The sequence below is a fragment of the Pristiophorus japonicus genome, chromosome 16 (assembly GCF_044704955.1).
Source record: "Pristiophorus japonicus isolate sPriJap1 chromosome 16, sPriJap1.hap1, whole genome shotgun sequence".
NCBI classification, from domain to species: Eukaryota; Metazoa; Chordata; class Chondrichthyes; family Pristiophoridae; genus Pristiophorus; species Pristiophorus japonicus.
Window position 1 is genome coordinate 4715161 of NC_091992.1, and position 16908 is coordinate 4732068.

The 16908-nt window shown below is 62.3% G+C and overlaps 2 protein-coding genes across 2 annotated transcripts in view; one reads left to right on the top strand and one right to left on the bottom strand.

The window, feature by feature from the left end:
• vtna (vitronectin a) overlaps positions 1-16908 on the bottom strand; it is a 101110-nt gene that overhangs the window by 68454 nt on the left and 15748 nt on the right. The window lies entirely within an intron of this gene.
• The window catches only part of rskrb (ribosomal protein S6 kinase related b), a 37091-nt gene that overhangs the window by 4520 nt on the left and 15663 nt on the right, over positions 1-16908 (top strand). Inside the window, exons 2-3 of the mRNA XM_070856910.1 lie at positions 11225-11485; positions 15659-15742. Of these exons, the coding sequence (XP_070713011.1) occupies positions 11225-11485; positions 15659-15742 (345 nt within the window). The remainder of the gene's footprint in view (positions 1-11224; positions 11486-15658; positions 15743-16908) is intronic.

Sequence of the window (16908 nt, forward strand, 5' to 3'; positions counted from 1 at the left end):
GGGGGAGGGGGGGTAAAGAGAGACTGTGGGGGGGAGGGGGGGGGTAAAGAGAGACTGTGGGGGGAGGGGGGGTAAAGAGAGACTGTGGGGGGAGGGGGGGTAAAGAGAGACTGTGGGGGGGAGGGGGGGTAAAGAGAGACTGTGGGGGGGAGGGGGGGTAAAGAGAGACTGTGGGGGGGAGGGGGGGGTAAAGAGAGACTGTGGGGGGGAGGGGGGGTAAAGAGAGACTGTGGGGGGGTAAAGAGAGACTGTGGGGGGGAGGGGGGGTAAAGAGAGACTGGGGGGGAGGGGGGGTAAAGAGAGACTGTGGGGGGTAAAGAGAGACTGTGGGGGGGTAAAGAGAGACTGTGGGGGGGAGGGGGGGTAAAGAGAGACTGTGGGGGGTAAAGAGAGACTGTGGGGGGGTAAAGAGAGACTGTGGGGGGAGGGGGGTAAAGAGAGACTGTGGGGGGAGGGGGGGTAAAGAGAGACTGTGGGGGGAGGGGGGTAAAGAGAGACTGTGGGGGGGAGGGGGGGTAAAGAGAGACTGTGGGGGGGAGGGGGGGAAAGAGAGACTGTGGGGGAGGGGGGGGTAAAGAGAGACTGGGGGGGAGGGGGGTAAAGAGAGACTGTGGGGGAGGGGGTAGAGAGAGACTGGGGGGGGGGGTAAAGAGAGACTGTGGGGGGGGGTAAAGAGAGACTGTGGGGGGGGGTAAAGAGAGACTGTGGGGGGGGGGTAAAGAGAGACTGTGGGGGGGGGTAAAGAGAGACTGTGGGGGGGGGGTAAAGAGAGACTGGGGGGGGGTAAAGAGAGACTGTGGGGGGGGGTAAAGAGAGACTGTGGGGGGGGGTAAAGAGAGACTGTGGGGGGGGGTAAAGAGAGACTGTGGGGGGGGGGTAAAGAGAGACTGTGGGGTGGGTGGGGGGGGTAAAGAGAGACTGTGGGGGGGGGGTAAAGAGAGACTGGGGGGGGGTAAAGAGAGACTGTGGGGGGGGGTAAAGAGAGACTGTGGGGGGGGGAGGGTAAAGAGAGACTGTGGGGGGGGTAAAGAGAGACTGTGGGGGGGGGGTAAAGAGAGACTGTGGGGGGGGGGTAAAGAGAGACTGTGGGTGGGTGGGGGGGGTAAAGAGAGACTGTGGGGGGGGGGGTAAAGAGAGACTGTGGGGGGAGGGGGGGTAAAGAGAGACTGTGGGGGGGGAGGATAAAGAGAGACTGTGGGGGGGGGTTAAAGAGAGACTGGGGGGGAGTAAAGAGAGACTGTGGGGGGGGGGGTAAAGAGAGACTGTGGGGGGGGTAAAGAGAGACTGTGGGGGGGAGGGGGGGGGTAAAGAGAGACTGTGGGGGGGGGTAAAGAGAGACTGTGGGGGGGGGGGGGAGGGTAAGAGAGAGACTGTGGGGGAGGGGGGTAGAGAGAGACTGTGGGGAGGGGGGTAGAGAGAGACTGGGGGGGAGGGTGGGTAGAGAGAGACTGGGGGGGTAGAGAGAGACTGTGGGGGAGGGGGGTAGAGAGAGACTGGGGTGGAGGGGGGGTAGAGAGAGACTGGGGGGGTAGAGAGAGACTGGGGGGGGTAGAGAGAGACTGGGGGGGGTAGAGAGAGACTGTGGGGGGGAGGGGGGGTAGAGAGAGACTGTGGGGGGGGAGGGGGGTAGAGAGAGACTGTGGGGGGGAGGGGGGGTAGAGAGAGACTGTGGGGGGGAGGGGGGGTAGAGAGAGACTGTGGGGGGGAGGGGGGGTAGAGAGAGACTGGGGGGGGAGGGTGGGGTAGAGAGAGACTGGGGGGGGGGGTAGAGAGAGACTGTGGGGGAGGGGGGTAGAGAGAGACTGGGGTGGAGGGGGGGTAGAGAGAGACTGGGGGGGTAGAGAGAGACTGGGGGGGTAGAGAGAGACTGGGGGGGGTAGAGAGAGACTGTGGGGGGAGGGGGGGTAGAGAGAGACTGTGGGGGGGAGGGGGGTAGAGAGAGACTGTGGGGGGGAGGGGGGGTAGAGAGAGACTGTGGGGGGGAGGGGGGGTAGAGAGAGACTGTGGGGGGGAGGGGGGGTAGAGAGAGACTGGGGGAGGGGGGGGTGGAGAGAGACTGTGGGGGGGAGGGGGGTAGAGAGAGACTGTGGGGAGGAGGGGGGTAGAGAGAGACTGTGGGGGGGAGGGGGGGTAGAGAGAGACTGTGGGGGGAGGGGGGGTAGAGAGAGACTGGGGGGGAGGGGGGGTAGAGAGAGACTGGGGGGGAGGGGGGGTAGAGAGAGACTGTGGGGGGGGGGAGGTGGGGTAGAGAGAGACTGGGGGGGGAGGGGGGTAGAGAGAGACTGTGGGGGGGTGGAGAGAGACTGTGGGGTGGGAGGGGGGGTAGAGAGAGACTGTGGGGGGTGGAGAGAGACTGTGGGGGGGGGAGCGGGGGTAGAGAGAGAGACTGGGGCGGAGGGGGGGGGGTGGAGAGAGACACTGGGGGGGAGGGGGGGGTGGAGAGAGACTGTGGGGGGAGGGGGGGGTGGAGAGAGACTGTGGGGGGGAGGGGGTAAGAGAGAGACTGTGGGGGGGAGGGGGGGTAGAGAGAGACTGGGGGGGAGGGGGGTAGGGAGAGACTGTGGGGGGGAGGGGGGTAGGGAGAGACTGTGGGGGGGAGGGGGGGTAGAGAGAGACTGGGAGGGGAGGGGGCGGTAGAGAGAGACTGTGGGGGGGAGGGGGGTAGAGAGAGACTGTGGGGGGAGGGGGGGTAGAGAGAGACTGTGAGGGGGAGGGGGGGTAGAGAGAGACTGTGGGGGGGAGGGGGGGGTAGAGAGAGACTGGGGGGGAGGGGGGTAGAGAGAGACTGGAGGGGGGAGGGGGGTAGAGAGAGACTGGAGGGGAGGGGGGGTAGAGAGAGACTGGGGGGGAGGGAGGGGGTAGAGATAGACTTTGGGGGGGGGTAGAGAGACTGGGGGGAGGGTAGAGAGAGACTGTGGGGGGGAGGGGGGTAGAGAGACTGGGGGGGAGGGGGGTAGAGAGAGACTGGGGGGGAGGTAGAGAGAGACTGTGGGGGGGAGGGGGGGGTACTTTGGGGGGGGGTAGTGAGAGACTGGGGGGGGAGGGTAGAGAGAGACTGTGAGGGGGAGGGAGGGAGAGAGACTGTGGGGGGAAGGGGGTAAGAGAGAGACTGTGGGGGTGTAGAGAAAGACTGTGGGGGGGGAGGGGGGGGTAGAAAGAGACTGTGGGGGGGGAGGGGGGGGTAGAGAGAGACTGTTGGGGGGAGGGGGGAGGGAGAGACTGTGGGGGGAGGGGGGTAGGGAGAGACTGTGGGGGGAGGGGGTTAGAGAGAGGGAGGGGGGGGTAGGGAGAGACTGGGGGGGAGGGGGGGTAGAGAGAGACTGTGGGGGGGAGGGGGGATAGAGAGAGACTGTGGGGGGGAGGGGGGGTGTGGAGTGAGACTGAGGGGGAGGGGGGTAGAGAGAGACTGTGGGGGAGGAGGGGGGTGGAGAGAGACTGTGGGGGGAGGGGGGGTGTGGAGTGAGACTGAGGGGGAGGGGGGTAGAGAGAGACTGTGGGGGGGAGGGGGGTGGAGAGAGACTGTGGGGGGGGGGAGGGGGTGGAGAGAGACTGTGGGGGGGAGGGGGGGTGGAGAGAGACTGTGGGGGAGGGGGGGGTGTGGAGAGAGACTGAGGGAGAGGGGGGTAGAGAGAGACTGTGGGGGGGAGGGGGGTGGAGAGAGACTGTGGGGGGGGAGGGGGGGTGGAGAGAGACTGTGGGGGAGGGGGGGGTGGAGAGAGACTGTGGGGGGGGAGGGGGGGTAGAGAGAGACTGGGGGGGAGGGGGGCAGAGAGAGACTGGGGGGGGAGGGGGTAGAGAGAGACTGAGGGGGGGAGGGGGGGTAGAGATAGACTGAGGGGGAGGAGGGGGTGGAGAGAGACTGTGGGGGGTTGGGGGGGGTGGAGAGAGACGGGGGGGTGGAGAGAGACTGTGGGGGGAGGGGGGGTGAAGAGAGACTGGGGGGAGGGGGGGGTGGAGAGAGACTGTGGGGAGGGGGGGGTGGAGAGAGACTGTGGGGGGAGGGGGAGGGTGGAGAGAGACTGTGGGGGGAGGGGGGGGGGTGGAGAGAGACTGTGGGGGTGGGGGGGTGGAGAGAGACTGTGGGGGGGGGTGGAGAGAGACTGTGGGGGGGGGGGGTGGAGAGAGACTGGGGGGGGAGTGAGAGTGGAGAGAGAATGTGGGGGGGAGGGGGGGTGGAGAGAGACTGTGGGGGGTGGAGAGACTGGGGGTGAGGATGGGGAGAGAAATGAGATGAGAGAGAGACTGTGGGGGGGGGTGGAGAGAGACTGTGAAGGGGAGGGGGGGTGGAGAGAGACTGTGGGGGGGAGGGGGGGTGGAGAGAGACTGTGGGGGGGAGGGGGATAGAGAGAGACTGGGGGGGAGGGTGGGGTGGAGAGACTGTGGGGGGGGTGGAGAGACTGGGCGGGGTGGAGAGAGACTGTGGGGGGGGTGGAGAGACGGGGTGAGGATGGGGAGAGAAATGAGATGAGAGAGAGACTGTGGGGGAGGGGTGGAGAGAGACTGTGGGGGGGGGGGGGGTAGAGAGAGACTGTGAGGGGGAGGGGGGGTAGAGAGAGACTGTGGGGGGGAGGGGGGGGTAGAGAGAGACTGGGGGGGAGGGGGGGTAGAGAGAGACTGGAGGGGGGAGGGGGGTAGAGAGAGACTGGAGGGGAGGGGGGTAGAGAGAGACTGGGGGGGAGGGAGGGGGTAGAGATAGACTTTTGGGGGGGGGTAGAGAGACTGGGGGGAGGGTAGAGAGAGACTGTGGGGGGGAGGGGGGTAGAGAGACTGGGGGGAGGGGGGTAGAGAGAGACTGGGGGGAGGTAGAGAGAGACTGTGGGGGGGAGGGGGGGGTACTTTGGGGGGGGGTAGTGAGAGACTGGGGGGGAGGGTAGAGAGAGACTGTGAGGGGGAGGGAGGGAGAGAGACTGTGGGGGGAAGGGGGTAAGAGAGAGACTGTGGGGGGTGTAGAGAAAGACTGTGGGGGGGGAGGGGGGGTAGAAAGAGACTGTGGGGGGGGAGGGGGGGGTAGAGAGAGACTGTTGGGGGGAGGGGGGGAGGGAGAGACTGTGGGGGGGAGGGGGGTAGGGAGAGACTGTGGGGGGGAGGGGGGTTAGAGAGAGGGAGGGGGGGGTAGGGAGAGACTGGGGGGGAGGGGGGTAGAGAGAGACTGTGGGGGGGAGGGGGGGATAGAGAGAGACTGTGGGGGGAGGGGGGGTGTGGAGTGAGACTGAGGGGGAGGGGGGTAGAGAGAGACTGTGGGGGAGGAGGGGGGTGGAGAGAGACTGTGGGGGGGAGGGGGGGTGTGGAGTGAGACTGAGGGGGAGGGGGGTAGAGAGAGACTGTGGGGGGGAGGGGGGTGGAGAGAGACTGTGGGGGGAGGGGGGGTGGAGAGAGACTGTGGGGGAGGGGGGGTGTGGAGAGAGACTGAGGGAGAGGGGGGTAGAGAGAGACTGTGGGGGGGAGGGGGGTGGAGAGAGACTGTGGGGGGGGGAGGGGGGGTGGAGAGAGACTGTGGGGGAGGGGGGGGTGGAGAGAGACTGTGGGGGGGGAGGGGGGGTAGAGAGAGACTGGGGGGGAGGGGGCAGAGAGAGACTGGGGGGGAGGGGGGTAGAGAGAGACTGAGGGGGGGAGGGGGGGTAGAGATAGACTGAGGGGGAGGAGGGGGTGGAGAGAGACTGTGGGGGTTGGGGGGGGGTGGAGAGAGACGGGGGGTGGAGAGAGACTGTGGGGGGAGGGGGGGTGAAGAGAGACTGGGGGGTGGGGGGGGTGGAGAGAGACTGTGGGGAGGGGGGGGTGGAGAGAGACTGTGGGGGGAGGGGGAGGGTGGAGAGAGACTGTGGGGGGAGGGGGGGGGTGGAGAGAGACTGTGGGGGGTGGGGGGGTGGAGAGAGACTGTGGGGGGGGGTGGAGAGAGACTGTGGGGGGGGGGGGTGGAGAGAGACTGGGGGGGGGGGTGGAGAGAGACTGTGGGGGGGGGGGGGTGGAGAGAGACTGTGGGGGGGGGTGGAGAGAGACTGTGGGGGGGGGGGGTGGAGAGAGACTGGGGGGGAGTGAGAGTGGAGAGAGAATGTGGGGGGGAGGGGGGGTGGAGAGAGACTGTGGGGGTGGAGAGACTGGGGGTGAGGATGGGGAGAGAAATGAGATGAGAGAGAGACTGTGGGGGGGGGTGGAGAGAGACTGTGAAGGGGAGGGGGGGTGGAGAGAGACTGTGGGGGGGAGGGGGGGTGGAGAGAGACTGTGGGGGGAGGGGGATAGAGAGAGACTGGGGGGAGGGTGGGGTGGAGAGACTGTGGGGGGGGTGGAGAGACTGGGCGGGGTGGAGAGAGACTGTGGGGGGGGTGGAGAGACTGGGGGTGAGGATGGGGAGAGAAATGAGATGAGAGAGAGACTGTGGGGAGGGGTGGAGAGAGACTGTGGGGGGGGGGGTGGAGAGACTGGGGGTGAGGATGGGGAGAAATGAGATGAGAGAGAGACTGTGGGGGGGGTGGAGAGCGAGACTGGGGGGAGGGGGAGAGCGACTGGGGGGGGGGGAGGAAGAGACTCTGAGGGGAGGGGAGGGGGAGAGAGACGGAGAGGGGGGGGCAGTTGGAGGGGGGAGGGGGAGAGAGACTGGGGGTGGAGAGAGACTGTGGGAGGGGAGAGAGAGAGACTGGGGGAGGAGGGGGGGGGGGAGAGAGAGACTGTGAGGGGGAGGGGGTGTGGATAGAGACTGGGGGGGGGGAGAGAGACTGTGGGGGGGGGTGGGTGGGGGCGTGGAGAGAGACTGTGGGGGTAGAGACTGTGGGGGTGTGGAGAGAGGAGGTGGGGGGGTGGAGAGAGACTGTGGGGGGGAGGAGGGAGGGGGGTGGAGAGAGACTGGGGGGAGGGGGGTAGAGAGAGACTGTGGGGGGGGAGGGGGGTGGAGAGAGACTGTGGGGGGGGGAGGGGGGATAGAGAGAGACTGAGGTGGAGGGGGGTAGAGAGAGACTGTGGGGGAGGGGGGGGGTGTGGAGAGAGACTGAGGGAGAGGGGGGTAGAGAGAGACTGTGGGGGGGGGAGGGGGGTGGAGAGAGACTGTGGGGGGGGGAGGGGGGGTGGAGAGAGACTGTGGGGGAGGGGGGGGGTGGAGAGAGACTGTGGGGGGGGGGTGGAGAGAGACTGTGGGGGGGGAGGGGGGGTAGAGAGAGACTGGGGGGGAGGGGGGCAGAGAGAGACTGGGGGGGGAGGGGGTAGAGAGAGACTGAGGGGGGGAGGGGGGGTAGAGATAGACTGAGGGGGAGGAGGGGGTGGAGAGAGACTGGGGGTTGGGGGGGGTGGAGAGAGACGGGGGGGTGGAGAGAGACTGTGGGGGGAGGGGGGGTGAAGAGAGACTGGGGGAAGGGGGGGTGGAGAGAGACTGTGGGGGGAGGGGGAGGGTGGAGAGAGACTGTGGGGGAGGGGGGGGTGGAGAGAGACTGTGGGGGGTGGGGGGGTGGAGAGAGACTGTGTGGGGGGGGGGTGGAGAGAGACTGGGGGGGAGTGAGAGTGGAGAGAGAATGTGGGGGGGAGGGGGGGTGGAGAGAGACTGTGGGGGGTGGAGAGAGAATGTGGGGGGGAGTGGAGAGAGACTGGGGGGGAGTGAGAGTGGAGAGAGAATGTGGGGGGGAGTGGAGAGAGACTGGGGGGGAGGGGGGGTGGAGAGAGACTGTGGGGGGGAGGGGGGGTGGAGAGAGACTGTGGGGGGGAGGGGGGGTGGAGAGAGACTGTGGGGGGGAGGGGGATAGAGAGAGACTGTGGGGGGGAGGGGGATAGAGAGAGACTGGGGGGGAGGGGGGGTGGAGAGAGACTGTGGGGGGGAGGGGGGGTGGAGAGAGACTGTGGGGGGGAGGGGGATAGAGAGAGACTGTGGGGGGGAGGGTGGGGTGGAGAGACTGGGGGGGGTGGAGAGAGACGGGGGGAGGGGGGGGTGGAGAGAGACTGTGGGGGGGGTGGAGAGACTGGGGGTGAGGATGGGGAGAGAAATGAGATGAGAGAGAGACTGTGGGGGAGGGGTGGAGAGAGACTGTGGGGGGGGGGGTAGGGAGAGACTGGGGGGGGGTGGAGAGAGACGGGGGGAGGGGGGGGGTGGAGAGAGACTGTGGGGGGGAGTGGGGGTGGAGAGAGACTGTGGGGGGGGGGGTGGAGAGACTGGGGGTGAGGATGGGGAGAGAAATGAGATGAGAGAGAGACTGTGGGGGGGGGGGTGGAGAGCGAGATTGGGGGGAGGGGGAGAGCGAGACTGGGGGGAGGGGGAGAGCGAGCCTGTGGGGGGAGGGGGAGAGCGACTGTGGGGGGGGGGGGAGGAGAGACTGGGGGAGGGGAGGAAGAGACTCTGAGGGGGGGGGAGGGGAGGGGAGGGGGAGAGAGACGGAGAGGGGGGGGGCAGTGGGAGGGGGGAGGGGGAGAGAGACTGGGGGTGGAGAGAGACTGTGGGAGGGGAGAGAGAGAGACTGGGGGAGGAGGGGGGGAGGAGAGAGAGACTGTGAGGGGGAGGGGGTGTGGATAGAGACTGGGGGGGGAGAGAGACTGTGGGGGGGGGGGTGGGTGGGGGCGTGGAGAGAGACTGTGGGGGTAGAGACTGGGGGTGTGGAGAGAGGAGGTGGGGGGGTGGAGAGAGACTGTGGGGGGGGAGGAGGGAGGGGGGTGGAGAGAGACTGGGGGGGAGGGGGATGGAGAAAGACTGTGGGGGGGGAGGGGGGGTGGAGAGAGACTGTGGGGGGAGGGAGGGTGGAGAGAGAATGTGGGGGGAGGGGGGGTGAGAGAGACTGTGGGGGGGAGGGGGGGGGGGAGAGAAGCTGGGGGGGAGCGGGGAGAGAGACTGTGGGGTGGAGGAGGGGAGGAGAGAGACTGTGGGGTGGAGGGGGGGTGGAGAGAGACTGGGAGGGAGGGGGGGGTGAGAGAGACTGGGAGGGAGGGTGGGGTGGTGAGAGAGACTGGGAGGGAGGGGGGAGTGAGTGAGAGAGACTGGGAGGGGGGGGTGTGAGAGAGACTGAGGGGGGGATGTGAGAGAGACTGGGAGGGGGGGACGAGAGAGAGACTGGGAGGGAGGGGACGAGAGAGAGACTGGGAGGGAGGGGGCGAGAGAGAGAGACTGGGAGGGAGGGGGCGAGAGAGAGACTGGGAGGGAGGGGGGGAGAGAGAGACTGGGAGGGAGAGGGATCGGGAGGAGACTGTGGGGGAGGTGGAGAGGGGGGGGAGGGATGGTGTGGGGGGAGGGAGACTGTGGGAGAGGGAAGGGGGGAGAGAGACTGAGGGGGAAGGGGGCAGAGAGACTGAGGGAGAGGGGGAAGGGGGCTGATGGAGAGAGGGAAGGGGGAGAGAGACTGGGGGAGGGGGTTGGAGAGAGACTTGGGGGTGAGGGAGAAGGGGGAGAGACTGGGGGAGGGGAGGGGAGGGGGAGGGACTGGGGGAGGGAGGGGTGAAGAGACTGGGAGGGAGGGGGAGCGAGGTGGGGGGAGAGACTGGGTGGGGGGGTGGGCTGGGGAGACGGGGTGGGGGGGGTGGGGGGAGAGAGATTGGGGGGGAGAGGGATGGGGGGGGGAGACTGGGGGAGGCGGAGAGGGGGGGGAGACTGTGGGGGAGGCGGAGAGGGGGGGGGAGGGATGGTGTGGGGGGAGGGAGACTGTGGGAGAGGGAAGGGGGGGGAGAGACTGAGGGGGAAGGGGGCAGAGAGACTGAGGGAGTGGGGGAAGGGGCAGAGAGACTGAGGGAGAGAGGGAAGGGGGAGAGAGACTGTGAGGGGGAAGGGGGAGAGAGACTGAGGGATTGGGGGAGAGAGAGACTGGGGGAGGGGGTTAGAGAGAGACTTGGGGGGAGGGAGAAGGGGGAGAGACTGGGGGAGGGGAGGGGGAGAGCTGGGGGAGGGGGAAGGGAGGGAGAGATTGGGGGGGGGAGGAAGAGGTGGGAAGAGACTGGGGGGCAGGGAGACGGGGGGAAGGAGAGGGGAGAGAGACTGTGTGGGGGAGGGAGAGGGAGACTGGGGGAGAGAGACGGGGGAGGGAGAGAGACTGGGGGAGGATGGAGGGGGAGAGAGAGACTGGGAGTGTGGGTGAGGGGGAGGATAGAGACTGGGGGAGGGCGGGAGAGAGACTGGGGGAGGGTGGAGGGGCAGAGAGAGACTGGGGGGGGTAGAGAGACTGGGGAGGGGGGAGAGAGAGACTGGGGTGGGCGAGGGAGGGGGGGGGAGAGAGACTGTGGGGGGCGAGGGGGGAGGGGGAGAGAGACTGGGAGGGAGGAGGGAGGGGAGGGATGGAGGGGGTGAGCGAGACTGGGAGGGAGGGGTGGAGAGAGACTGGGAGGGAGGGGAGGGATGGAGGGGGGACAGAGACTGGGAGGGGAGGTGGGAGAGAGACTGAGGGGGAGGGGAGGGGGGAGAGACACTGAGGGAGAGAGAGACACTGGGAGAGGGAGAGAGACTGTGGGGGAGGGAGGGAGGGACAGAGACTGTGGTAGGATGGGAGGGAGAGGGGGAACACAGGGAAGTCGGATCACGCTCTTCCAACCCCCTGCAAGGGACAACGTTGGGGTGGATGAAATCCAGAAGTCACGACACTGTCACTAGTCACTTCATACCCAATAAACCTGTTAACAATCCGCACACAATGCCCCATCTCTGGTGGGGGGTGAGGGACTTTGGCTGGGGGAGGGATGTGTCCTCTCTGACTTCTGAAGTCAAAATGAATCATGTAACCATGTGCAAAGTTAGGCTGGGCAGTTCCATTCACACATTTCAGAGAAACTTCAGGGTGTGGCTTATCCTCCAAGGGGACCAATCAATAGTAGGTCATGTGATAATGGAGAGCCAATCAGAAATGGCTGCCATTCAGCTAGTACAAATGGACGTATCCATTATTAAACTGCAGTAAAGTTTTGCTCAGGAAGGCAATTGACGACAGGTGAATGTTTTGAACATAACAAGAATTAAGAACAGGAGTCGGCCATTCAGCCCCTCGAGCTTGCTCCGCCATTCAATAAGATCATGGCTGATCTTCTACCTCAACTCCACTTTCCTGCAGTCCCCATATCCCTTGATTCCCTTAATATCCAAAAATCTATTGATCCCTTTCTCTGAATATACTCAAAGACTGAGCCTCCACAGCCCTCTGGGGTAGAGAATTCCAAAGATTCATCACCCTCCTGAGTGAAGAAGTTTCTCTGAGTGTTGTGTGAGAGTTAGGCTGACCATTCCCACGGCTGGTTTGCTCCCCGACAGCCTTGACCTGTTTCTCTCTGGTCCGTGTTGCAGGGAGGTGACCCCACCGGCAGGTGGGCGCCCGTCTCTCGATGGAAGAGCATCTTGTCCAAAGCGGGAGGCTGCCTCTCCAGCGGGTACGCCTGGGGGGCGTTCCAAACGGCCCGTCGGAATGTTCGGGAACAGCGGCGGCTGTCCGGGGACCGAGCTGAATGCAGCGACTCTGGAAACACTGGGTGGCCGTTCCCCCGATTTATCTCCCTCTTCTTCCCCGTGTTTCCCTACCGATCGCAGCGTGTGGATCAGGAGTTCCAGGTATCTGTAGGGAAGGTGTTAACCTACCCGCTCCGCTACTGTTACAGTTTCGGGATCGTGTTGGTCAAAGTCTTTGTCATTTTGAGGAGTAGAAGCCCTCTATCTCTGTACATCTTCCTGTCTCCCTACATCTATGTATTGAAACAATAATACATGGACAAAGTTCCTTTTGTCAGGACTTTTGGTCACGTTTCATGCTCACTTATTGTAAATTCCAATGTCAACATTTCCCATTAAATCTTTCTATGTAAATGGTCACGATGAAGTTGCAAGCTCTGGCGGCTCTGCAGTTTGAGTTTCTGAAGTCAGTCTCCCAACTCCATCGCCATCTTGTGCAGCAAAAATCCTTTAAATTAATCAACTGTCGGCAATTGTCTATAAAATACAAAACATCCTGCCAATGTCACATGTTTACTTCCTTGTCGCCTCCTCTAACTCGCCGTGCGCAGTGACGCAGGTATTAAAAATGCTATGTGTGTGTCCAATTTCTGTCTTGCTATAGAGACAAATTTATTGCAGCTCTCAACTACAGTTCATCCAACAGTCGTTACATAAAAAATGCTTTGAGGCATGATGGGCAGACTGACCTGTGCTGTAAAATTCTGAGGCCATTTTACCATGTTGTTCCGTGTTGAAATTCTCCACTTTAATTAATCTTGTTCTTCGCTCGTACACTTTAATAGTTTTCTTTGCATGTTTATCTAATTCTTCTGTCAATGTTGTTTTTGCACCAGCTTCAGTAATCACCCCTGGTGATGTACTCCGTGTCCTGATAACCCCTGGTAAAAAAACATTCTTCTAACCCTCCTCTTAAGATTCCAATATTGATCCAGTTTATGTCCCCTTGTTAACAATTCACTGGCCAGTAGAAATAATCTTACGCAATTTAAAGACAGATTAGCACTTCACAACCTCTGGCGTAAAAAAAAAGGCTTTACAGCCAACGAAGTACTTTTGGAGTATAATCACTTGTAATGTGGAAAATGCGGCAGCCAATTTGCGCACAGCAAGCTTCCACAAACAGCAATGTGATAATGACCCAGATAATCTGTTTGTGATGTTCAGTGAGGGATAAATATTGACCAGGACACCGGGGATAACTCCCCTGCTCTTCTTCGAATAGTGCCACAGGATCTTTTACATCCACCTGTGAGGGCAGACGGGGCCTCGGTTTACTGTCATATCTGAAAGACTGCCCCTCCGGCAGTGCGGCGCTCCCTCAGTACTGCCCCTCCGACAGTGCGGCGCTCCCTCAGTACTGCCCTCTCCGGCAGTGCGGCACTCCCTCAGCACTGCCCCTCCGGCAGTGCGGCGCTCCCTCAGCACTGCCCCTCCGGCAGTGCGGCGCTCCCTCAGTACTGCCCCTCCGACAGTGCGGCGCTCCCTCAGTACTGCCCTCTCCGGCAGTGCGGCACTCCCTCAGCACTGCCCATCCGGCAGTGCGGCGCTCCCTCAGCACTGCCCCTCCGACAGTGCTGCACTCCCTCAGTACTGCCCCTCCGACAGTGCTGCACTCCCTCAGCACTGCCCCTCCGACAGTGCTGAGGGAGTGCAGCACCGCCCCTCCGACAGTGCGGCGCTCCCTCAGCACCGCCCCTCCGACAGTGCGGCGCTCCCTCAGCACCGCCCCTCCGACAGTGCGGCGCTCCCTCAGCACCGCCCCTCCGACAGTGCGGCGCTCCCTCAGCACCGCCCCTCCGACAGTGCGGCGCTCCCTCAGCACCGCCCCTCCGACAGTGCGGCGCTCCCTCAGCACCGCCCCTCCGACAGTGCGGCGCTCCCTCAGCACCGCCCCTCCGACAGTGCGGCGCTCCCTCAGCACCGCCCCTCCGGCAGTGCGGCGCTCCCTCAGCACTGCCCCGGAGTGTCGACTTGGATATGCGTTCAAGTCTCGAGTCTGATGAACCCATGACCCTCTCACTCGGAGACGAGAAAGTGTGTTACCCCCTGAGCCACGGCTGATGGTTGCCAATCTTTTTCAAAAGTTTGAATAATCCTATCAGAGCTTCCCCATATATTCTGTTGTTCCAGAGTTTGATTGCTACATTTTCAATGCCAACAACTGCCTCAGCAATAAATCCTGAGCACAAGCTCGGGAGAGCCCCCCCAGCCCCCGAGCTGTTCCCCATTCTCGCACCAGCCATCCACTGCCCTTTGACTGAAGATGCCTCTGCAGTCGATCCTTTATTTATTTTTAAAAATTCATTCCTGGGATGTGGGCGTCGCTGGCAAGGCCGGCATTTATTGCCCGTCCCTAATTGCCCCTTGAGAAGGTGGTGGTGAGCCGCCGCCTTGAACCGCTGCAGTCCGTGTGGTGAAGGTGCTCCCACAGTGCTGTTAGGGAGGGAGTTCCAGGATTGTGACCCAGCGACGATGAAGGAACGGCCGATATATTTCCCACTCGGAGGGGAACGTGGAGGTGGTGGTGCTCCCATGCACCTGCACTCCTTGTCCTTCTAGGGGGTAGAGGTCGCGGGTTTGGGAGGTGCTGCCGAAGAAGCCTTGGCGAGTTGCTGCAGTGCATCTTGTAGATGGTACACACTGCAGCCAGGGTGCGCCGGTGGTGGAGGGAGTGAATGTTGAAGGTGGGGGATGGGGGGCTGATCAAGCGGCTGCTTTGTCCTGGATGGTGTCGAGCTTCTCGAGTGTTGTTGGAGCTGCACTCATCCAGGCAAGTGGAGAGTGTTCCATCACTCTCCTAACTTGTGCCTTGTAGATGGTGGAAAGGCTTTGGGGAGTCAGGAGGTGAGACACTCACCGCAGAATACCCAGCGATGTTTGATGACATTCACACCCGTGGATTATCAGTTGTGGCTTTTTGCTGTTCTGAGTTTTGGATGATACCCCACATAACAAATAAAATTAAGTCGCTGGCAGCACCACCTCCCCTTCGAGGGCGGCCACACTGCCAAGGCACAGAGTACCAAAGGCACAAGCTTGCGTGGCACCGACCAGTGACAGCGCCGCTCCCACGGGCGATTCCAGGAAAGGGGCGATTCCAGGAAAGGGGCGATTCCAGGAAAGGGGTAATTCCCTATGGGGCGACTCCAGGAAAGGGTTGATTCCAGGAAAGGGGTAATTCCCTATGGGGCGATTCCAGGAAAGGGGCGATTCCCCACGGATCAATTTCGGGAAGGGGTCGACGCCGGTCGGTATGGGGTCGGCGCGTGCACGCTGCGGCGGGAAAACGGGCGCAGTGAGGCGGTCCGCTACACCGCTCGAAACCTGAAGGTGGGCTTTCAGGCGGCCACGAACCTCAGAGAGGGAGGGGCAATTTCGGCCCCAATAATGTCGGGAAGACTGAACAGGCGGGCGTTTTCTCCAGAAGAGAGAAGGCTGAGGGTGAGCTGATCGAGGGCTTTAGAGTATGAAGGGGTTGGATCGGGTAAACGTAGAGACGATGTTCCCACTTGTGGGGAGACCAGAACTCGGGGCCATCAATATCAGACAGTCACTAATAAATCCAATGGGGAATTCAGAGAGCGGGGTGAGAATGTGGAACTCGCTGCCACAGGGAGGGGTTGAGGTGAATAGTATCGATGTATTTAAGGGGAGGCTGGATAAACACATGGGGGAGAAAGGAATAGAAGGATATGGTGATGGGGGGAGATGGAGAGGGTGGGAGGGGGCTGGTGTGGAGCATAAACCCCGGCACGGAGCGGGGGGGCCGGACACTCGGCACGGAGCAGGGGGGGGGGGGCCGGACACTCGGCACGGAGCGGGGGGGGCCGGACACTCGGCACGGAGCGGGGGGGGCCGGACACTCGGCACGGAGCGGGGGGGCCGGACACTCGGCACGGAGCGGGGGGGGCCGGACACTCGGCACGGAGCGGGGGGGGCCGGACACTCGGCACGGAGCGGGGGGGCCGGACACTCGGCACCGAGTGGCGGGGCCCAATGGCTTGTTTCTGTGCTGTAAATACTTGGTTGGGAACATAGGAATTGCAAGCTGATAAAAGACCACCTTCCCATCAGGTGGTCCCACAATCCAACAATAATGGGGTTGTTGACCAAGCACAGCAATCGATCTCGATCAATGCGTCTTTCACAGACCCAGACATGAGACGAGGAAAACCCCCAGTTGTGCGAGCTTTGAGACCCAGAGGTCCACAGTCTGCTGTTCCTCATCACACGGCACGTCATGGAATGTTTCCTGTGTTTTTCCCTGTTTAGGACGTCGAGTTCATTGCGAAAGGCTCCTTCGGACCGATTCTGAAAGTCTGTCAAAGGACCAATGAGCAAACCTATGCTGTAAAGGTAAGTACCGACGCAGGTTAACAAAGGCATATAAAGTGCAAACCAACACTCCCAGAGCAGGTACAGCACGGGGTTAGATACAGAGTAAAGCTTCCTCTACACTGTCCCATCAAACACTCCCAGGACAGGTACAGCACGGGTTAGATACAGAGTAAAGCTCCCTCTACACTGTCCCATCAAACACTCCCAGGACAGGTACAGCACGGGTTAGATACAGAGTAAAGCTCCCTCTACACTGTCCCATCAAACACTCCCAGGACAGGTACAGCACGGGTTAGATACAGAGTAAAGCTCCCTCTACACTGTCCCATCAAACACTCCCAAGGCAGGTACAGCACGGGTTAGATACAGAGTAAAGCTCCCTCTACACTGTCCCATCAAACACTCCCAGGACAGGTACAGCACGGGTTAGATACAAAGTAAAGCTCCCTCTACACTGTCCCATCAAACACTCCCAGGGCAGGTACAGGGGGTTAGATACAGAGTAAAGCTCCCTCTACACTGTCCCATCAAACACTCCCAGGGCAGGTACAGGGGGTTAGATACAGAGTAAAGTTCCCTCTACACTGTCCCATCAAACACTCCCAGGGCAGGTACAGCACGGGGTTAGATACAGAGTGAAGCTCCCTCTACACTGTCCCATCAAACACTCCCAGGGCAGGTACAGGGGGTTAGATACAGAGTAAAGCTCCCTCTACACTGTCCCATCAAACACTCCCAGAGCAGGTACAGCACGGGTTAGATACAGAGTAAAGCTCCCTCTACACTGTCCCATTAAACACTCCCAGGGCAGGTACTGCACGGGTTAGATACAGAGTAAAGCTCCCTCTGCACTGTCCCATCAAACCCTCCCAGGGCAGGTACAGGGGGTTAGATACAGAGTAAAGCTCCCTCTACACTGTCCCATCAAACACTCCCAGGGCAGGTACAGGAGGTTAGATACAGAGTAAAGCTCCCTCTACACTGTCCCATCAAACACTCCCAGGGCAGGTACAGCACGGGGTTAGATACAGAGTAAAGCTCCCTCTACACTGTCCCATCAAACACTCCCAGGGCAGGTACAGCACGGGGTTAGATACAGAGTAAAGCTCCCTCTACACTGTCCCATCAAACACTCCCAGGGCAGGTACAGCACGGGTTAGATACAGAGTAAAGCTCCCTCTACA